Here is a 20,248-nt window from a genome sequence, read left to right as displayed (position 1 = left end):
TAATTCCGTTTGTGCCATCTCCAATACTCAGGCTCAGTAATCACTCTGTTCAGTTATTTGAAACAAGGCAGAGAGGTTTTACGCTAGTTACTGGAAGAGGATGTTTACAGGATTCTTTAAATTTTAAAATTTAAATCAGTTTGAAAATTGACAGACCAGCTGTTGTTGTCTGTTCTTACTCTTATTGATATTTTTTTAATTTATTTATTTACCTCAAATTAATTGAAATCAGTGGTTAAATGATTTCTATGTTAAAACAGACAACCCTTAAAGAGGCCAGTAGGTATTCAGGTCTTTCAAAAGACATTAGGAGCATATTTTTTTTTCCAGATTTGTTAGGAAAGCTCATAAATGATACCAAACATGATAAATCAAATAAGCTACTATAATGGATGGCAGAAAAGAGTAAAAACATAAGCCCCGTTAACACTGTGTCTTGCTATGTATGTTGACATGTCTAAAAATTGGTTTTGTCCGGGTCTAAGCTGAAAGAATTTAATTAAATTTAAAAAAAAAAAATATTCCAGCTATTTTTATTGTTATGTTTATTGCTATGTGTGTGCCCTCCATTCTCTTGTATACTCCATTCTCCAGGTTTACTGGAATGAAAGGTGAAAAATTCACAATGTTTGACTGTGTTGAGACGCCATCCGTTGCATTTGCACTAACGTTTCCATCAAAGTTCACTTCCCTGAACACTATTAGTAGCATGAAATGGTCAATTAGTATTATTAACTATAAAATAGTTTGGGCGTCTGTCAGTTGGAGCCGATTTGAGCGTTCAGCATGCAGAGTGAGTGAATGTTCGTAAATGCAAACAGAGCTACTAGCATAGCATAGTATGCAACGATTGCTCTTTCACTGCTTCAGTAGCAGTGGGACATGTCTCCTCTACATATGACCTCTTAGAGTTGTGATATTCAGGCCTGCCCTGATAGAATATCATAGTAGAAGGCGACACTGGAGCAATATTTACCCAATCCAGTGTATTTCTAAGCCAATAAAACACAAAGCAAATATGCAATATCATGCCATTGGTATTGGCTTATTTATTAAACTATTAGTATTAGTTTCTTTGTTAGTGCATCCACCTAACCTTTTGTTTAAAGCGTGACCTTTAAAAATTTTAATTGTACTGCAAGGTAGCCCCGCTGCTTCTTTCTGCTTCTATCACAGGCAGAGATGTGACATCTTAATGAATAAGGCAGCATTCAGGTGATTTAAAAGTAACAACATCCATCTTCACTAGGTGCAGGCATATGGGTTTAAAAGGGCAACACGGGGATATGTAAATTAACTTGTGCTCACATTTATGCATCCACTTGGAAAAAACGGAAAAAAAAACATTTGTTTTGCCTTTGTTACCACGTCTGAAATCTTCCATCACTATCTGTTGTTTGAAGTAAGCCATGTATAAAATAGGTGAAGTTAAAAAAGCACCGGTCTGAATGCCATGAGAGACTGGTTCCGAGTCGGTATTTTTTTTATTATTTTTTTTATTTTTTTATTTTTTTTTTTCGCTAAAAACAGTTGTGAAAATCCTTTTTCTGCACCGGGTTTCCATCAGAGACATCCGACGGCTCACTTCGCACTTTGTTCTCATATTGTTGCCTCAAGTGCCTCATTCAGATAAATGCCCATGCCATATGTCCATACACGGACAAATATACAAACAACGACGAACGCAAAAGGAAAATGCGGAGGGGGACAAATAAACCTCCTTTTTACAGCTCCGTTTTATTGTCATTGACCCAACAAGCATCCAGTAAGTTCAGTCTTGATTGTTTGCAGCAGCCAAATCCTTTAAAGTTAAAGCAATCGCTATGAAACTGAGCCCACACGGCAGCGCTGCGGGCTTAAATCTGGATGGTTAATGCCTGCGTTTATGAACCTACTGTTGGCTTTTCCCTCAGCACACTGACAGCGTCCACGCTGCTTACTCAGCCCGTACCGGGTAATTAGCCTCGTTTTACTCTGATCAGCCCTGTGTGTTTTAGAGGAGAAGAAAACGGATAAGACAAGATGGAGCAAAGCCACTCACTTGTGTGATTAGTGAGTGTGTGAGGATCATTTTGAAGCTCGAGATAATCTCCGCTGCATTGATTGCTGATGTTTTTGTATTTTGTTATTGTATTGCGTTCCTGTAGGGGTATTTTGTCCACATGAAAGCCTTTCAGCATGCACGTGGATATGACTGCATACTGGACAGCCTTTCATTACCTTGTCCTCACTTTGCCACACTCTTACTCCCAAACATATCGACTCATTGGCACAGCAAAGATTGGTAAAAGTGAAAAGCAGCAAGGATTTTTTATTTTTTTTTATATCCAGAGAGTGAAGAACGAGGTCTTTGAGCTGCTGTGAATAATGGTGACGTTTTGGGAATGCTGCGGCTGAAATGTACAGCTTAATTGAGTCTGAGGAGGAAATGGTATGAATTTAAAGCTTGTTTCTAGCACAAGAAGGCTCTGTTTTTGTAAAAAAAAAAAAAAAAGAGGCAGTCATCTGCCAGAACATGAAGGAAAAAAATATATAAAAGCAGATTTGTAGCCGATGTAAAAGCTGCAAAATGGTTCCAACAAGCCTTGCAATTTTCTGTATTTAATTTATAATGAGAATTAAGCAATTCAAGTATTTTAGACATTGCTGTAATACTGCCTTGTAAAACATTGTAATTAGAGATGATGCATGTGTCTCCTGGGCTTTTATTAGCCTATGTCAATGAATTATGCAAATATTCATTAAGATTTGAGATATAATTTTCCTTTGCTGTACTTCTTAGACAACATTGTCACAGGCGAATGCAAAAGACCGTGTTCTTGGTGGTTTGATTCACTCACACTCTCAGTCGTAGACAATGAAGTGTTTCCTACAGTCTACATCAGAGATGCAAACTTCACTCATCTGAAGATTGTATTTTTAGAGTCCTTTTATTTTTTTTCTAGCTTCTCTAGTCGGTTGACAAGGATTGAAGTGTGGCAATAACCTCATTGTATTACACTTCTAAATCTAGCGGTTTATTTCACATGAAGACCATTTCCATGTAGAAGCAGTAAACTTCATCCATTCTGTTCATCTTATCTGATATTGGGCAGGGCAGGAGTGCTCAGCAAGAACACTCCGACATCCCTCTCCTCAGCAATGTCTCTCCATTTAGGAGATGCTTGTTAAGCAAAAAGCAAGAGTTGCGTCTGTATTGTCAACATTAAAGAGAAGCAGGTTGAACTCTTGTTGTTCTTGAACCAGATCTCAAGATGCTGTAATAAAGAAAAGGTTCTCTGACTTGGACATCTCACAGTCTAATCCTTGCAGACGTTGTAAATCTGTTTCAGTCTTCAAGCAATAACTTTAAACTTTCACTGGAACAGTTCACAACCCAGTGTAAGGCAGACGGTAAACGCCGTCTGCATTACCTTGCAACGGTGAAAAAAACAACAAAAAACCAATTTCGTCTTACAACTGAACTACTTGAAAACATAATTGAACGTTGAAAGGGTTCGATTAACCTTCATATCCTGATTCACCTTCCCCAAACTCATTTATATCTTATCATTTAGGTTCGCTGCACTTGTGCCCCTTACTGTCATCAAATGACATATTTGATGTTTAAACGTATTTAAAACAAATTTTGAGTTGCTCAAATTAGCTCACCAAGCCTGACTTGACTTGAACATCTCTGGACAGGACTAGTTAATCAATCAATCAATCAATCAATCAATCAATCAATCAATCAATCAATCAAATTTTATTTGTATAGCACATTTCAGCAGCAAGGCATTTCAAAGTGCTTTACATAATTAAAATAAAAACAGCATGTAACATTGCATAAAAGGCCATTTGAATTCATACTCTCTCTGTGTTGCATGTTAATCGAAAGTTTGTCATTTTAGCAAATATTTGACTTCTAGATTTTCTTTCAGCAGGAACAGAATTCTTTGACTTTTGTTGGTACTTTTACGTTGTACCTTTTTTTAAAACTAACTAACATATCTGATTGACAACTACTGTACAGAAGATTTAATGCTATTTGCTTCACCAAAAGCAGTAGGCAGCAATTTTCAGCAACAACCCCCTGATATATCATTGTTCATGACGACACACAAATGTGCTTGCCTTTAAACACGAAAGATTATTAGAAGCTTTTATAAAACTCATTAGAGGACATCAAATGAGTCCTAACCCTGACCCTCAAGAAGAAAAAAAAAACACATTTTCCACAGTTTATTTTATTCATTTTCAGTTTGATAAATACAGTTCCTTACATTTGCATTTTGATTAGTTTTGTTCATGTTGTTTAAGTAGATTTCCAAAGCACGCAAAGGAAACACTTGTATTTTTCTAAGTCCATTGGCTTCTTCTTTATTAAAGTACATCATTTTGTATTTTTGTTAATTGTGTGCATACTGTCCAGCAACAGTGTCATGTCAGATCACCCAGACAGAAAGTGTTTCTGGATCACTGCTTCTGTTTCTCTTTGTTGTGCATTTTTCTCCGTCTTCTCAAAACCCCCAGTTGGTCGTGTCAGATGGACGTTCAAGCTGAGATGGGTCCCGCTGGAAGTTTCTTCCTGCTAGAGCTTGTTCAACTGTTCAAGAGCTTGAAATGGAGATTGCCAGATAGTACAGATATTAGATATTGTGACTGATGAGAATTTATCTTATAAAACTCATGTTGGAAAATTGGTCCCTAAGCTGAAACTTTGATTGGAGTTCTTCTTTAGAAACAGAAAGTGCTTCTCAAACCAAGACTGAAGGCCACCTGTTTACTTCAACCATTCTCCCTCTGATGGATTATGATTACCAGATGAATTCCTCATTACGTTATTTGAAAAACGTGGATATTATATCACTGTGCTTTCCATTTAATAACTAATTTTCTTGTTAACTAAGAGATACATAGATTTGTTTCTTCACTTTTTATTTCACCTGAAATCTGTTGTCTTTGTGAACCTTAATTTTCCATCACGAGAGAAAAGCACTGACAAATACTGAATTATGTGGAGTGGGGAGCAGAAAGCATTTGTGCTTACAGGACCCAAATGGCTAGCAACAGTTATTAAAGGCATTATTTACTGCTACTTACCAGTGCAGTGGTCTGAGAGAAGAATGCAGCAGAAGTTTCCTTACTCATCTCTGCTGTGATTTCTTCTCTCTAAGCAAAATATGAATGCAAAAAAACCACCCCTCATTTTATTGTTTGAATTGAAGACTAGCGCATAATCTCTTAATTCCAGTTATTGCATTTAAAACAAAGGTATAAGCATCACACTGATGTTTAAAGTGAGGGAAATAAAGCGGGAGCTAGTTCGTTTGACTTGTCGTCTGGTTACACTGTATTGACTTTGGCTAATAGAGACTGCAGATTGAACTGACTGAATGCGGTCAATTGTAGAGATATTGATAAAGCCGTTTGGCAACCCAGTTGGAAATAAAAGTGACAAGGTGACAGATAAGATGGAACAATTTCTAAACACTACAAGAATGTCACAAGTAGCTAATTGTCCGTGCTTGGCATCAGCTTCAGACCATCCTGTCAGCTCAAAATGGCTGTTTCACTTAAATTTCCATTAGCATGACATTCGAAATGAGATCAACAAAAAAATATAAGGAGCAGTCAAAGCTGGACTGAATTGTCTCACAGCTACTATAGATTCCTCAAAGTACAGTTTTGTAATCCACAAAAGCATTTTATTCTCAGTTTTCCTAAAATTGCTTTTCGTGTTTGTTGACCCATTCTTGTGCATCGTCTCATCTTGTGATCTTGTTGTTTTGAGAGTAGATCAAAAGCAGAGGCTGTTTTTGACCAAATTTACCAGTGGAGTCAGTTTTTTTTTATGTGTGCACAAAAGAAAATGAAACAACAAAAGAAAAGTATGATTTAATTTTTTCAAAGAGCCAAATAACCACACATTGACACAAGTCTTGATGCTCAATTATGTTTCTCTAGATGTCCCACTATCTAAATCTTTAAACCTAAAGAGGTAATCTATTGTTGCACCAGGCTACAAACAGGCATAGACATTTCCAGGTTTTTCAAACTACTTCAGTGGGGGTTTTGTATTTCATATTTCTGATTGCTCTTGATTTTGTGCTTCCAAAGGCTGTTGATTGTGGATTTAAGTTATGGCCATACCCTTTTTTTCTTTTTTTTTTTTTTTGTATTTTTTCTGTAGGTTCATGGCTGACTTCATCGTGTAAAAACTTGATCTTGTGCTCAGTGTGACAGCCAGAAGGAGCTAACGTCATCCCTTTGTGTTATTTACCGTCTTCCCCTCAAGGTACTGTAACGAACACCTGCCCTGCCCTCCCCATGTGTACTGGTCGGCCTGGTCGGCTTGGGAACGATGCAACGTGCCCTGTGGCGGAGGCATCCAATCCCGACGCAGAACCTGTGAGAATGGCAACGACTGTCCAGGGTGTGGTCAGGTATGTCGCGCAAAATAATATCACCCATGCAGTGCTCTGCTATTTGCTTTCATCTCTGGCTACTCACTGTTAAGAAACTTGGTTCTAACCCATTTGATCCGACGAACACCCAGAAGTAATGAAACTGGAACATTGAACATGACCAAATCCCCCGGCTCTATTTATACAGTGGTGGCAAGCCATCAGCTTTATTACCAAGACCTATTTAATGTTTCACACACACACACAAACACGCACGCACACACAGTAATCACTATGCATATGAATAGGCTTATTTTCTGTCACAAAGCTTCCTCCAAAGCTCAGATGATGCAAGGCAGGGTTGAAATACAAGCCTTGATGAAAGAATGATGTGACACTTGTGTTATTTCTGGTTTCTGTTTTCCATACACACATTCTCTGTTCCACAGTAGTGGTAAAAAATGAGAGAGAATGAACATGATAGCTTCTCACATCCCACTTGAAAGTGGATTAAAGAATATGGGTCACGGCCTTGTGAATGTACGGGATGTGTATTTTTGTCTGTAGATTTTCTTTGAAAAGTGGTAGAGAGTTTGAATTGCTTACTGGTTAAGACACAAAACAGATCATTTGAGCTGTAAAATGTAGGTTGTAATATTGTGCACTTAATATGTGGATTGAATGCAGGTTTTCATGGTCTTCAACTGAACTTACAGTTACATAAAATCCATCCTCTTTATAGATTTATTCTGTCTTAATATTTACGATATTCAAACTAATTTGATTATCAGATATTTAAAGCAAATACAAAAAAAAGAACATTTTCAAATGGTGAATAAATTCATCTAAGAGTTAAAAATCCAAACCAACCTACTCTAGAAAGGTTATTGGTCATGCCATGTTGTCTTAATCAAAGGAAATTCTGGACTTTGACTAGAATGCTCCTAAACTGTTTTTTTAGCCATTCAGAGAGAGCCGTGCTGGTTTTCTTCTGATCATCACCAAAGTGGGCTTGAGGTGGCAAACTGATTCTACCTCATGGTTTTTTTAGTAGAGAACGGATTTCTTGGTCCCATCCATTTTGGGATTTCAACCAGATCATGAAGCACCAAAGGAGCCCTGTCCAGTCCCCCTCCATGCACCATATTTAACTTTTGGTGTAATGTTCTTTTTCTCAAAGCCAAGTTATTGTTACACCATATATAAAGGACTTGTACTTTTCATAACGTTCCACTAGTCTCTTAGTCCACGGAACATTCTGCCAGTAGTCTTGGAGATCATTAAGATGGGTTTCAATTTGAACAGGTGAGACAGATCTTTGTGTTATTTTGTGAGCTTCACCTTCAAATTCTTCCATTAAGGCCATTTTCGTCCAGTTTCTTTCTTGTTCACTCAGACCTAAACCAAGGCAAGTGAGGCGTGCAGTACTTCTTGTGTTTCTCTTGTTTTTTTTGACCTCCTGGATGAGTCGTTGGTTTGCTCTTGGAGTTACTCCAAGACAATCTTTGATAGACGTCTTACTTGTAGAAGGATTCACAACTGTTCCATAATTTCTCCCTCCATGGATAAGGCCTGTAAACGCGGGTCACTGGAGTTCCAGAGAGCATTATGCTTCTGTCGATGTCGCCGTCTACTTCCTCCCTCATTTCCATGTTTACACATTTACATGTCGGCAGTCGTACTATAGTCTGTCTACTTGCGACATTCACATCCAGCCTGAATCATCCTGCCATACCTCTGCATTCCTTTCGCAAACTCGGCTCATAAACACAAATCCGATGTTGGCAAAGAGGAAATCCCATCACCTACTCGTTTTCCCGAAGGGGAAGCCCATCTCTGCCTGTTGCCATTTCTCATTACGTTTGATGTAAAGTAAGCAGTTTATGTCAGAGACAGTTTAGGTCGGTGTCAAGTAATGCAGAAGTGAAGGTCAAACACTGCACTAACTTTTCTAACCATGTAAAAAAAAAGTAGCTCTTCATTTGCTTCCTTCTCTCTCTTAGATACTTGCTATTCTTTTTTGTCCCCTCTACCTTTGCTTTGTTTTCTCATCGGCTCCCTGTCATCTTCCATTGTGATATGTGCTTAATTAGGCTGGTCTGAGCCAGCGGAGTTGTAATTGCACACAGACTTCACAAACACTCTTTTGTCTGTGGGAGCTTAGGACAGCTTTGTAAACTCCTAGTGTAGCTGCATATTCACTTTGATCAAACACACATTTTCTAGCTTTCATTTAAAACTATGATATTAAGCCAAACGGCAGCAGATGCTAATGCAGAGCAATTACCTCTGTCTACTTTAAGACACCCAGCTTACCTACTAAATACTGCCAAATTATCTAAATGGACTATAATATATTTTATTAACACATTTAAACATCCTAGGAATTACGAGAGCAGTAGGGATGTACTGCTCTCATAACAGAGTTATTTTTTACATGCCATCTGTCTGATCATCTTCTGTTGGTCACATTTATAATCCTTGAAGATGTTCACGTACTGCTTGATCTGCTTTATAGAGATTTTGTGTCATGGACCAAGACAATTGGTACACAATCCCGAGGTGGAAAGACGATATGTAGGTCTCAGATTAGATTAGGTCATTTTAACAAATGGATGTGTTTTGGTCTGAGCCAGGCGTGCCCAAGTTCCCCTGCAGCTTTTAGATTCATCCCTTCTCTAACATACCTGGATCATCGATGGCAGGCCTCTGCAGAGATGAGTTACTGCTGGAGAGGGAATTCGGCCTTTTGACTCGGGTGTGTTGGAGCAGGGATGCACCTCAAAGTTGTAAGATGGAGAGAACATCTCTGGCTGTGCAGCATTTTTTTTTTCCCTAATGTTTTGCTTGCCGGACAAAAAGGCTCAATTTTGGTTTAATCTGAGCAGAGCATCTTCTTCCTTAGTCTTTTGTCATTGCTTGTGGAAAACTACAAATGAGACTGAATTAACAATAGCTTTTTTCCCTTGGCACTTCTAACATAGACGAGATTTGTGGTGAGTAAGACTAATAACTGCCTGTGGACCTTTGCTGCTCCTTCAGAGGTATCATGACCTGTTTGCTTTATCCCTCGGCCTTAATGAGGCCGTTTGTTTCTGAACAAGCATCTGTGGCCTCACAGAACAGCTGCTTAAACTGAGATTAAATTACACAAAGGTGGACTACCTTTGCTTTTACAGAGAATCTGAGGACAACCGATTTCACTGAATTTTATTCATGGGTATCAGAGTAAACAGCTGTTCATAATTATTTCCCTGCCACAAACTTATTGCGGTTTTCGTCATAATTGGTTGTTTTTAAGTCAGGCATCCTGGTGAGATTTTCAAACCAAACCGGTCTTTGACTTTGACAACGCTGCGGGACGTGCATTTGCGTATTCGTGTTTACTGATATTGATACCATCACATCCGCCTGTGGTTAACTCCAGGTGGCTGCCAGATGCTGATGGACAGAGATGAAGCAACATCTGCTCTTTTGCTTTTCGAGTTGTCAGAGAAGAGAGAATTTACAAGATCCCCAAACTTTTGGAAGTTTTTGCAAAGTGACGCCAGTCTGTTGTAAATTCTTTTTCCCCCCAGTGTTTATTTCTCATACGCTCTCCTCAGGGAGCTCAAATCACAGCAAGACAGACTAGCTGGAGTGAATCTTCGCTTTAAGCAGAGGTGACAGTACTCGCAATTCAACAACCTCACTGTCTTGAATACATAATGCTTTAGCATGCCTAATTAAAGAGACAACGGATTGTGTTAGATCTCATTTTATTTTTTTCATATCGCATATTATGTAACATTCTGTATTTTGTGCGCAAGTCTCAGCTGCAGTTTTTCAGTAACATAGATTTTGATTCCAGGGCAATTGAGACCACATGAATTTACTTTCATTCGTCTCAACCCAGTTCCCTGCAGCAGTGACATGTTGCTCTGTCTCTGCACAGGTCTAAATCCCCAGTGAGAGTTAAAAAAAAATCTGTGTGTTGACTGAAACAATTTTGGCTGTGGTTTCCAAACAATGATGCACTGAAAGTTTGAGGGATGCACACGTACGTCTTCTGTCTGATTACTCAGAAAATATGCAACTATAAAATAAATGCGGTCATAAACCCTTGGATAAAGCAAAGGCTGAACAGTATTTTGTTCTCAATAACAGATTAAAAAGCAAATTTAGCTTGCCTGATTAAAGAGACAAATTCTAAAACATTTCCAAATTTCTGATTCTGATAGCTTTGAAAAGATCTTAAAATATAGAGTAAGGCTCTTTTGAAGTTAGCCGATGATCAAAGGTAACCTTTAAGACCGCATGTGAAAGAAAATCATTGATTGTAAATTAATCACTTTTCGTTGTTTATGTACTACCATGTCAAACAAAATATTTAGTTGTTTTTCTTTAATCCACGAACTTTTTTTCCCAAATATTTTAGCTCATTACAGCCATTGCTCCAGTGTATTTTACTGGGAAATGATGTAATGCAATAAAAAGGATGCATAGGTTTCTACAGTTTTTTTTTTTATGTATTTTTTTTTTCTTTTTTACAGAAATTTACACAACATAGTATTTAAATATGTCGTGTACATTTATATTCATACCCGCTGAGTTAATCCTTTGTAGATTCACCTTTCACTGCGTACTACAGCTGCGGGTCTGGGGTGATGACTGATGGTTTGACAGAATATCTTATGCTTAGTCTAGTTGCTTGTGGAGGGTCTGTGAAAATCAATGTTCAGCCTTTGCCATATGTTCTGAATTAGATTTAGGTCTGAACTTTGACTGGGCCACTGTAATGTTTCAACATGCTTTGATCTTAATCATTCGATTGTATCTCTACCGGTATGTTTAGGGTTGTGGTCCTGCCGGAAGGTGAACCTCCACCCCAATCTCTAGACATTAGCAGACTTTAAAGCCCTGAAATGGGTTTTTGTCCATATTGGAGATTTTTTTTTCTCAAGATTTTCCATATTAATCTCCCTCTATTTTGCTGTCAACTCTGACCAGCCACTTGTGTCTTTTGAAGAAAGCATCCCCACAACATGACTCTGCCTCTCCCATGCTTCCTAAAGAGTTCTTCAGGGTGAGGTCGAGTTAGGGAAACATTATTTAGACACATCTGATTAAATCATTGCAATTTTGCACAATGTTATTCCATATTCATATCAGCATTCAGTCCTATTCAGATTTATTTCAACTGTTGTTAAAATGGTTTAAATATTATTAATTTCCATCTGTTGCTTATGAACTCAAGACTATAGTCTTGTGATCCAGGTGTGTTATAGCCCTTATTTGAAAATAAATGAAACCCAATAATATGTTAAAAACGTCTGCTTGTGAAATAATACTATGGGACTTATGGAAAAATATACAAAAGACAGCAATTTCTACTGCATAAGGAATACGGAGGAATAAAATAAATGTTCCAGAGCAAGATAGTGAAGTTTTTAACTGTAGTTAAAGAGAAATAGCTGTAGTCAAGGAGCTAAAGTGAGAGGAAACCCATAAATACTCCATAATGGGGTTAAATTGCCTCAGTTCAATGTGTTGGGGCTAAAGATATCTTAGTAATTTGATGCTCTGTGGGGTCACATTCTTCCGGCAGCCACAGGTATAACATGTTTGAACATTTCACCTCAAATAGCAAAATTATCACTGCTGTTTTTATTTGTTTTTTATTATTATTATTATTACATTTAAATATGGAAACTTCATCTGTATTTTTGGAGCTTTTGATCAGGGGTTTGCTGAAGTGCACAAATTGTGAAGCGATTCCGAATTTCCTAGTGGCGTCGTGTCTAAAATTATAGTACACAAGAGAACATTTCAACAAGATCTTGTCAAGAGCTACAACTTCATTCTAAGTGCTATGCCGGTATTCTCTTTGATTCTTGGTCTCGTTTGATGAAAGGCTGCTTGCTGCTAGGTTTAGTGATCTTCAAAAATATATCACTCGTAGTGGTATTTCCTACTGTGTACAGTAAAATATCCCCCATAATCCACGGATCAAAAAGAACCGTGCCATTATGCTGAGTTTGCCACGTAGAGTTGGATAAGTAAAACTCGGGCCATACAGAACTGATGGAGCACAGAGCTGCTTAATGAAATTGAGAGCTGTTCTATTTACCTGTAAGGGGCTCAGTCATGCAGGCAGGCTGCGAAATGAAAGCTAAGTACCCGATGTTTGTGCACACAGCCGGATGTGTGAGCTTACTTGTGCATTTTTATATTGTTCTGCGTTAGTCATTGTGTGTGCACTGGTGTGTAGCGTGCTCCCGGGTAACAGTGCGCTTCATTATGGAGCCAGACCGGTGGTGGGAAGACGCACAGAGAGAAGAGAGGAGTCGGTGTTTGATAAAGCATGTTTGGGTCGGTGCTGGTAATTGAACCGATGCGTCACTGAAACTTTGAGAACGTTGGGTCTCTTTTCTTGGTGGACTCCACTACAATAGATGAAGATGTTGGGACGGCACCAAGTTGCTTACTCCCACATTCCACGTGCGGCGCAGGCAAATAAACACGGACGTATGAGTCTGTAAGCTGAGGCGTTTTATAATAACCCATGCTGCTCACACACTCTCGGCTCGCCCAGTCCAATAAGACGTGCAATCGCTTTAATAAGGGCAAGAGACAGGAGAGGCACGGCTTCTGATGCCTCCCTCCCACATCAGAGACACCCAGAGGACCGTCTGTGCCTCCAATCTTACACAGAGAGGTAAATATATACAGGGCTTTTCACTGTCCTCTCCACATCCTCCTCTTATATTATGGATGTTGAGAGCTCAGAATGCTTTGCAAAACATTTTTTTGCATTTTGTCACGTTACAGCCCCCAGACTTTGGTGTATTTTATGGGACTTTATGTTCCTTAGAAAAACACCACAGTATCACAGTGCTAACGCAAACATTTAAAACGAAAAAGTGATGAGAGCATTCATGAAATACGAGCATGGAGTGGTCTAAGTAAAGGATTGTCAAGGCTTGAACAAAATTTCAATTGAAAATTCGTGGCAAGAGTTGAAAATTCTCCGTGCAGTCTTTTGTGCTATACTGTAAAAAAAAAAGGAAAAAAAAGTAGTCTTCAGATATGCAGTCATATCCCCAAAAACTTGAAGGCTGTCACTTTCATCCTTCTTCACAATTGCGTACTACTTGTGTTGGTTTACCACATAAAATACTGATGAAAGACATTAATGTTTATGGTTGTTTGTGAAAATGTTCATGGGGAGCAGACACTGTACCTTGCCAATACAGACTGTGTTACAGTTTCATATTTGTTTTCTTTTTCTTCTCGAATTTCATGGGCTTACACTACCTAAAAAAAAAAAAAAACGAAAAAAAAAAAAGTAACTGGAAAGTTCTGTGGATGGAAACAGAATGAGATGGGAGATGCCTGGATCCTTAACGCAGCCATGCATAAACAAAACACGCTCGCTCTCCACAAATGAGAGTGGAGTGCTAGCGAGTCAGAAGTTTTACTCGGTTGTCAACTTGACAGTTCCTGCAAACATCCCCGGCACAGCCGAGCACACGCTGACCACCCAAGCAGCCTGTTTGTGAAGATGCTTTGCGGCGGCGGTGGCGTCCCACCCAGCCCTCCTGAGCTCCATTCAGAAACCCATTATGGAACTGCCCGCCTCTGAGCAGCTGCCTGTTAAAGGTGCTCCACAGCAGAAAATCACCGCTCTCTGTTGGCCCACACTGCTCATCATCGCGTCTCCTGAGGAAACGAGTTTGGGTTTGAGCCGAAAATCGGCTGACTAATTGAATCTAGTTTTGCCTTCCTCGTGCCACCTGTTAACTCGGCTTTGCTGTATTACCGCTCTGAAATTCATACACTGCTGGAAATGTTTCGGGGTTTTTTTTTTTCATTATCCGTTTTTATCACCTATTTTTATTATTCCACGGCTTAAACCTTGAAATATGGCATTAAAGCCCAGAGGGGAACGGCTGAATGTCTACATAGAGCATCAAAGTTTAATTTAAATGTTTTATTTTGTTTAGGAGGAAACATTCGCCTCGGTCAGGGCGTAATGCATGCGCAACATGACCTATTCACTGCCCAAGCACATCAAATGCCGTTTCAGATGGATGTACTTTACTTCCTTGTGTGCGTGCGTGCGTGCGTGCGTGCGTGCGTGCGTGCGTGCGTGCGTGCGTGCGTGCGTGCGTGCGTGCGTGCGTGCGTGCGTGCGTGCGTGAGAGTGTGTGTTTTGGGGTTATGTTAACTTTCACTACTACATTTTTAATGCATTATTCAAAACACTTTTAAAGCAGTAAGGGTTGTTTTTGTTCTTTGTTGTCAGGCTTTTCTGTTCACAGCCACTATAAACAAAGCTCATTTAATGTGGTAGAAGACAATACACTTCCTGTTATCATTCACAGTTTTTATCTGGATTTAATATTGTCAACAGCAGGAGTCTAACTCGTTTTTTTTTTTTTGTTTTTTTTTTTTTTATGGATCAGAAGGCAAAGGTGGCACCGGGTTTTTTTTTTGTTTTTGCAAGAACACCAGTGAAAGTGTGTCGTATCGCAGCACATTGCCGTAAATTAATGTTATCCACCCAGATGTCTCGCAGTAAAAACATTTATTCAAATTTCATTTCCAGACACCGCAAATAGGACTTAGCTGACCGTTCCCATTTATAAGATTCATCACACAACAAACTGTTCTAGATGAGCAGTCCCCTCTTCTTTTGCTCATTTTGGGGGGGTTTTGTTGCTGATAAATTACTTTTACCCTATAATAATAATAATAGAGCTACCTCACCTCACACTAGCTGTCCATTTAAACCAAGTTGAAACTAAGAAGACAGATTCCTTGAGAGACTGACATTGAAAGCAGTTTGAGCAACTATCTCCATGGTAACGAACTGCTATACTGGCCAATAGGGGGCAGAAGTTTTCAGCAATTCAATAACTGCTTTTGGCATTAGCTCAGATGCACCATAGTTCCAGGACACACAGAGCCCGATCCGCTGCCATGTCACGTGAAAAAAAGGACGTCAGCTTCCAGGCTTCTGGTAGCTGCCATCTAAATATTTACCGTTCTTCATCGTTCCAAAGCTTTTCATATCAACGACAATACCAAAGAGACGAGGGAAGATGAAATCTCCTTGGCAAATTAGGTCAAACTCACTATTAAGAAAAGATTTTTTTCTATCTTTTGGAGTTTATTATAAGTGCTAAGTACGAGTGTGGTGCACTCAGTAAAATGTGACAATGTGATTGTCCTGTTAGGTTTTCGTCACCCTTCGAATTGACAAAACTTAAAAAAGAAAACCTAATAACTCTCATTTCCTTCATAATTCTATTATTTTTTCTTGCATTTCAGTCGCTCTATTTTTCAATTTGACTTGCTTTTAAGGACTTCCCATTTTAACATATTGTGTGCTCAACAAATTTATCACAGTAGTCTGAAATGTATTGCTTTTATGGGACCATTTTGTTTGAATAGTCGATGTCTGTATTAAAGATAATGTAAAGCTTGGGTCTTAACATGCAAATAAGGGCATCGTTTGAAGTCATTTCAGTCAATAGGATGAATTTATTACACCGTATTACAAGGTATATACTTATTACCCTGTAAGCTGTATATAGTGGAGCAGAGACCTTGAATGAGGTTTAGCTTTAAACCCGGTAATTATCTCCTCAGCCCTCTGCATCAATGCTAATCCACAGAGAATAAAGGCAGAAATGCTTACCAGACAAGCCTCATTAAATATTTACTGTGTTTGGCCACCATCTACAACTTGCACAACAAACACCCACGGATCGTTTGGCTTGCTTTCCCCTGGTTCATGCCATGTGTTGCTGTCCCGTCGCCGCAGGTGACGGCGACACATTGGGTTGAACTTATTTTTATTTTTATTTTTTCTACGTATTTCAGCTCACATTATTGGTTAATAATCTCAGATTGTGAGCTAGTCCCTGATGCGTGACCATGTTAAATATTAATGTCTAGGGATGATTACTGCGCGAGACGGAGAGAGGCAGGAAGTGTGATGGAGGTGACACCCCCCATTCATCACAGGGGCCTTAACAGAATCTAAATCCTCCCTGTGTTTTTAACCTTCGTACTCCGGGGAGAAGAGGGGGAGAAAAGAAAGTGGCATGAAAGGGAGGAAAGAGAGCCAGAGAGATGAAACGTAGATATCGCTGGGAAAAGGGAACGGCTATAGATCCGACACAATCCGAGTTATGAGCAATACGTGAAAAATGGGCGAACAAAATGTAAAGATGGATGGATGGATTTGAAGCAAGATCATGATGTGTGATTGGGAGGAGAGAAAAAAAAAAGAGGCAAGTGAGATGATGAAAAATAGGACTGCATAATATTTAAAGTATAGAGCTCTTTTTCCTCAGCTGACCTGTCAGGCTATCCCGTGTGACGGGCTGACGGATGTGCAGAAAGGAACTCTTATCTTATTTTGTCAAGGTCTGGCAGTCACTCAAGTTCTACTCAGCATAAATAAACAAGTGGGGAGGAAAATGGCAGCCGTCTCACCTTCTCTTCAAGGGTGTCATTTACTTCACATTTGTCACTTCCTCAAACTCCGTATTTTCCGGCTGAGCATATGGAGGGGCTGGACTCCCATTTACCCGCTTAATGTCTCCTTGAATCATATAATCAAGCAGAATATTGGCTGAGGGAGATGGAGGAAATATATATAACTATGGCACTCCTGAATAACTCTCATGCATCATACCATTAGAGCTCCAGAGGTGTTATTCATTTTTACTGCCCGGCTCCCCAAAAAACCAATCCTACGTGGGAGGAGGATTTGTTATTACTGTTGTGTGTGTGTGTTTTTTTGTTGTTGTTTTGTTTGTTTTTCTGTTCTACTTTTTTGTAAAATTCATTGGCCACTGATTTGTCACTCTAAATTCATCACTCCATCCATCCCCCATGGTTTCAAATTAATCTTGATCAATGACCTTTTTCTTGGTTTGTTTGTTTTCTAATGAGAATTTCCCCCTGCGTCTTGTTTGGATTGTAAGAAATATTCAGCTAATGCTTTGATCTGGTAGATTCGGGAGAGACACCGAGTTAAACAATCCCAATTCTCATTTTGTTTTACGTGGCTTAATAAAACCATGTTGTTTCTACTCAAGCTGCCTGATTGCAAGTGCTAAATGAGTTAATTTTTAGCCAAATGTGTTGAGCCTTGAGAGCGGTCCAGTTTTCTCGCTTGTTCTTGGCATTTTCCTCAAGCGTGTCGACATAAAAGACGAGAGACAACTTCTTTCAAGCCTTCAAAGTAAAAGCCTTGGACGTATGCTTTGAACATTAAATAAGATTTTAAAACTCATTAAAATCTTACTGGATCTGCTCCACTTGTAGAAGTCTTAGGATGTCGAGGGGATGTCTGGGTGGAGGTGCCTCAGGTTGTAGGTTATTCTCCTTAGCAAGACTGCTGGTGAGACAGTAAAAATATGTTATTGTCTTCTTTATTCAAGCTCCAGTCATCTAATTCAATGAAACAAAAACAGACTGAACAGGAGTCAATATTTGAATGCAATGAGCTACATTTGCAGGCAGGATTTGGCAAATATATCAATGGCAGAGTCCATATACCAATACTCAATATGCTGCTTAAACCACAAATGCATCCTCCTTCCACCAGTTAAGGGATAATGAACAAAATAATTATGGGATAATAAACATTGGAACATACAAACTATGAACCAGAGAGATTTTCTTACTTTTTGTACTAAGTTTAGTTGTGTGAAATAAATGAAGCATTGCAGCAAGAGATTTTTCTTTAAGGATTTGTTCACTTGAATCACATTTAATTATTACATGTGGAGATTGTCTCAAATCACATGGCTCAACTCATTTATATATATATATATATATATATATATATATATATATATATATATATATATTCTCCAGTATTCACATTCCTGGTACTGTACTCCAAAACATCCAGAGGATTTTTTTATATTTTATTTTATTTTATTTTTTTTAAGAATCTTTATGACGTCCAAATTATGATATCCAGTTTTACTGTTCAATCATGTTTTAAAAGCATTTTAGGTATGAGTTGTCTGACTCAATTGGAGTTAACAGGCTTTCCAGGTGGAGTGACAGTGAAAGCTTTGAAAAGTCTGTAGATGTCGCATAAAATAATCTGCTTAATATGATGAGTCACTGCTGAGACTTTCAGCAGTGATTGTCCTCCTCATTATGCATGAGAAATACACCAGAAAACTCTGTCATGCTAATTATTGCCTAACTGATGTGATTACCTCTTCCTCCTCCGAATGCGTCGGGTTCACCTGCCCGTGAACGTGCTCGACATAAAGAGAAAATGTGTCCGATGCCATTTTCTTTCTTTTATTACTCTTTGTGCCGCCAGGAGTACCAGTCCTGCAACACCCTGCCGTGCCCCGACCTCAAGAAGACGACGCCCTGGACGCCGTGGACGCCCGTCAATATCTCCGACAACGGCGGCCACTACGAGCAGCGTTTCCGCTACACCTGCAAAGCGCGCATCCCCGACCCAAGTCTCCTGGAAGTGGGGAGGCAGAGGATTGAGATGCGCTACTGCTCCAGCGACGGATCCACTGGCTGCTCCACTGACGGTGAGTTGAGCGCGGAGACAGATGGGCTCTTTCCAGCCAGATAAGCCTCTGGATGTTTCCATTATCTAATTCCAGCTGGCTCCCCAACATCTCGACAGGCTGGTTGTTGTCCTATTAATTTGCTTATTGTGTAAAACTTTTCTCCGCCTGTGCATATCCTGCAAAAAGTTAAATGAGACTTGAATAATTTGTCTCTTGTGTTTCTGATCCCATCCTTGGTGACATTATCAGTGCATCAAAGCAGGCAAGACATGTTAATGAACTTCCAATCCACAAAGCTCATCATGGGTTTAAAACCAACTTTAGCTCTTTTTTTTTTCTGTGCACACAAAAAAAAACAGGCACACACACACACACATCCAGATTAAATCAGATATTTTACACATACTACATAAAAGACAGATAGCCTTTTTTTTCCACATCTTGACACTTAATCAGACTAAACCAACCCAGTTTAAATCAGCTAGTGTTACCAACTGAGGTCACACAAGGAAGCAGTGTGCTTTAGGTTTTGACTTAAAATAGATCCACAGGTAGGCCTCAGTTGAATTAGTATGTTATGAATTAACATATCAGAAGCTTTCAAAGCTGTGAGGTAAGCATCTGGCCTTTTCCAAACTCTAAAAAGACATACTCTATGTAAGCCTCTAGATCTAAAGATAATAATTTTCCCTCTCAGACACTTTTGACCTAAAATAGGAGAGGCTTAATCTAGTTCAAAGTGATATGGTCATGACAAAAAATGTCCTTTTAAGCAGTGTAGGTAAACATCCAGCATTATCTGTAACAAATGGGAACACTTGACTTCTTTTCTCACGCTTTATCCGTCTTGCAGCTGCTCCTGTTTGCACCACCACATTCGGCAGCACCCCCGACGATTTCAGAGTTGTAAATGTTTGTACAACCAGTTCGCTAATTGACAAGTTGTTTATGTGCTTAGATGAGGTATTTGTATCTGAGAGGAAGCGCCGCACAGCATCATAAAAAGAGGTTCAAAAAAAAAAAAAAAAGCTGCTGCAGTTAAAGTTTGTTTACGGTGTTGCTCTGCGCCTCTGTTGGGGAGGCAAAAAATAAAAAACAAATGCTTTTTAGAGATTCAGACATATCGCCTTGGTAAGCTGTAGTGGTGGCCTCTCCTCTTTGACTTCATTTTCATCTCTGGGTGGTCTGCCTCCACCACCACCCCATGTGTGCGCTGCGGTAATCACTGAGGTTATCCTTAATGCACACTGTCGCTGCGATTGATCTTTCTCATCTTCCTCATTTCTTGTTGCTAATAGCTGTCTTTGC

At 39.2% G+C, this 20,248-nt stretch overlaps 1 protein-coding gene across 2 annotated transcripts in view; it reads left to right on the top strand.

The window, feature by feature from the left end:
• Positions 1-20,248, top strand: part of sema5a (sema domain, seven thrombospondin repeats (type 1 and type 1-like), transmembrane domain (TM) and short cytoplasmic domain, (semaphorin) 5A) — a 157,738-nt gene that overhangs the window by 109,354 nt on the left and 28,136 nt on the right. For both annotated transcript variants that reach the window (XM_088001156.1, XM_088001155.1), the window contains exons 15-16: positions 6,278-6,425; positions 18,733-18,958. In XM_088001156.1, coding sequence (XP_087857282.1) covers positions 6,278-6,425; positions 18,733-18,958 — 374 coding nt within the window. The remainder of the gene's footprint in view (positions 1-6,277; positions 6,426-18,732; positions 18,959-20,248) is intronic.

Source organism: Poecilia mexicana, unplaced genomic scaffold (genome assembly GCF_051168715.1).
Source record: "Poecilia mexicana isolate PSO_F unplaced genomic scaffold, ASM5116871v1 scaffold_20, whole genome shotgun sequence".
NCBI classification, from domain to species: domain Eukaryota; kingdom Metazoa; phylum Chordata; class Actinopteri; order Cyprinodontiformes; family Poeciliidae; genus Poecilia; species Poecilia mexicana.
This window is presented reverse-complemented; position numbering and strand designations above follow the sequence as displayed.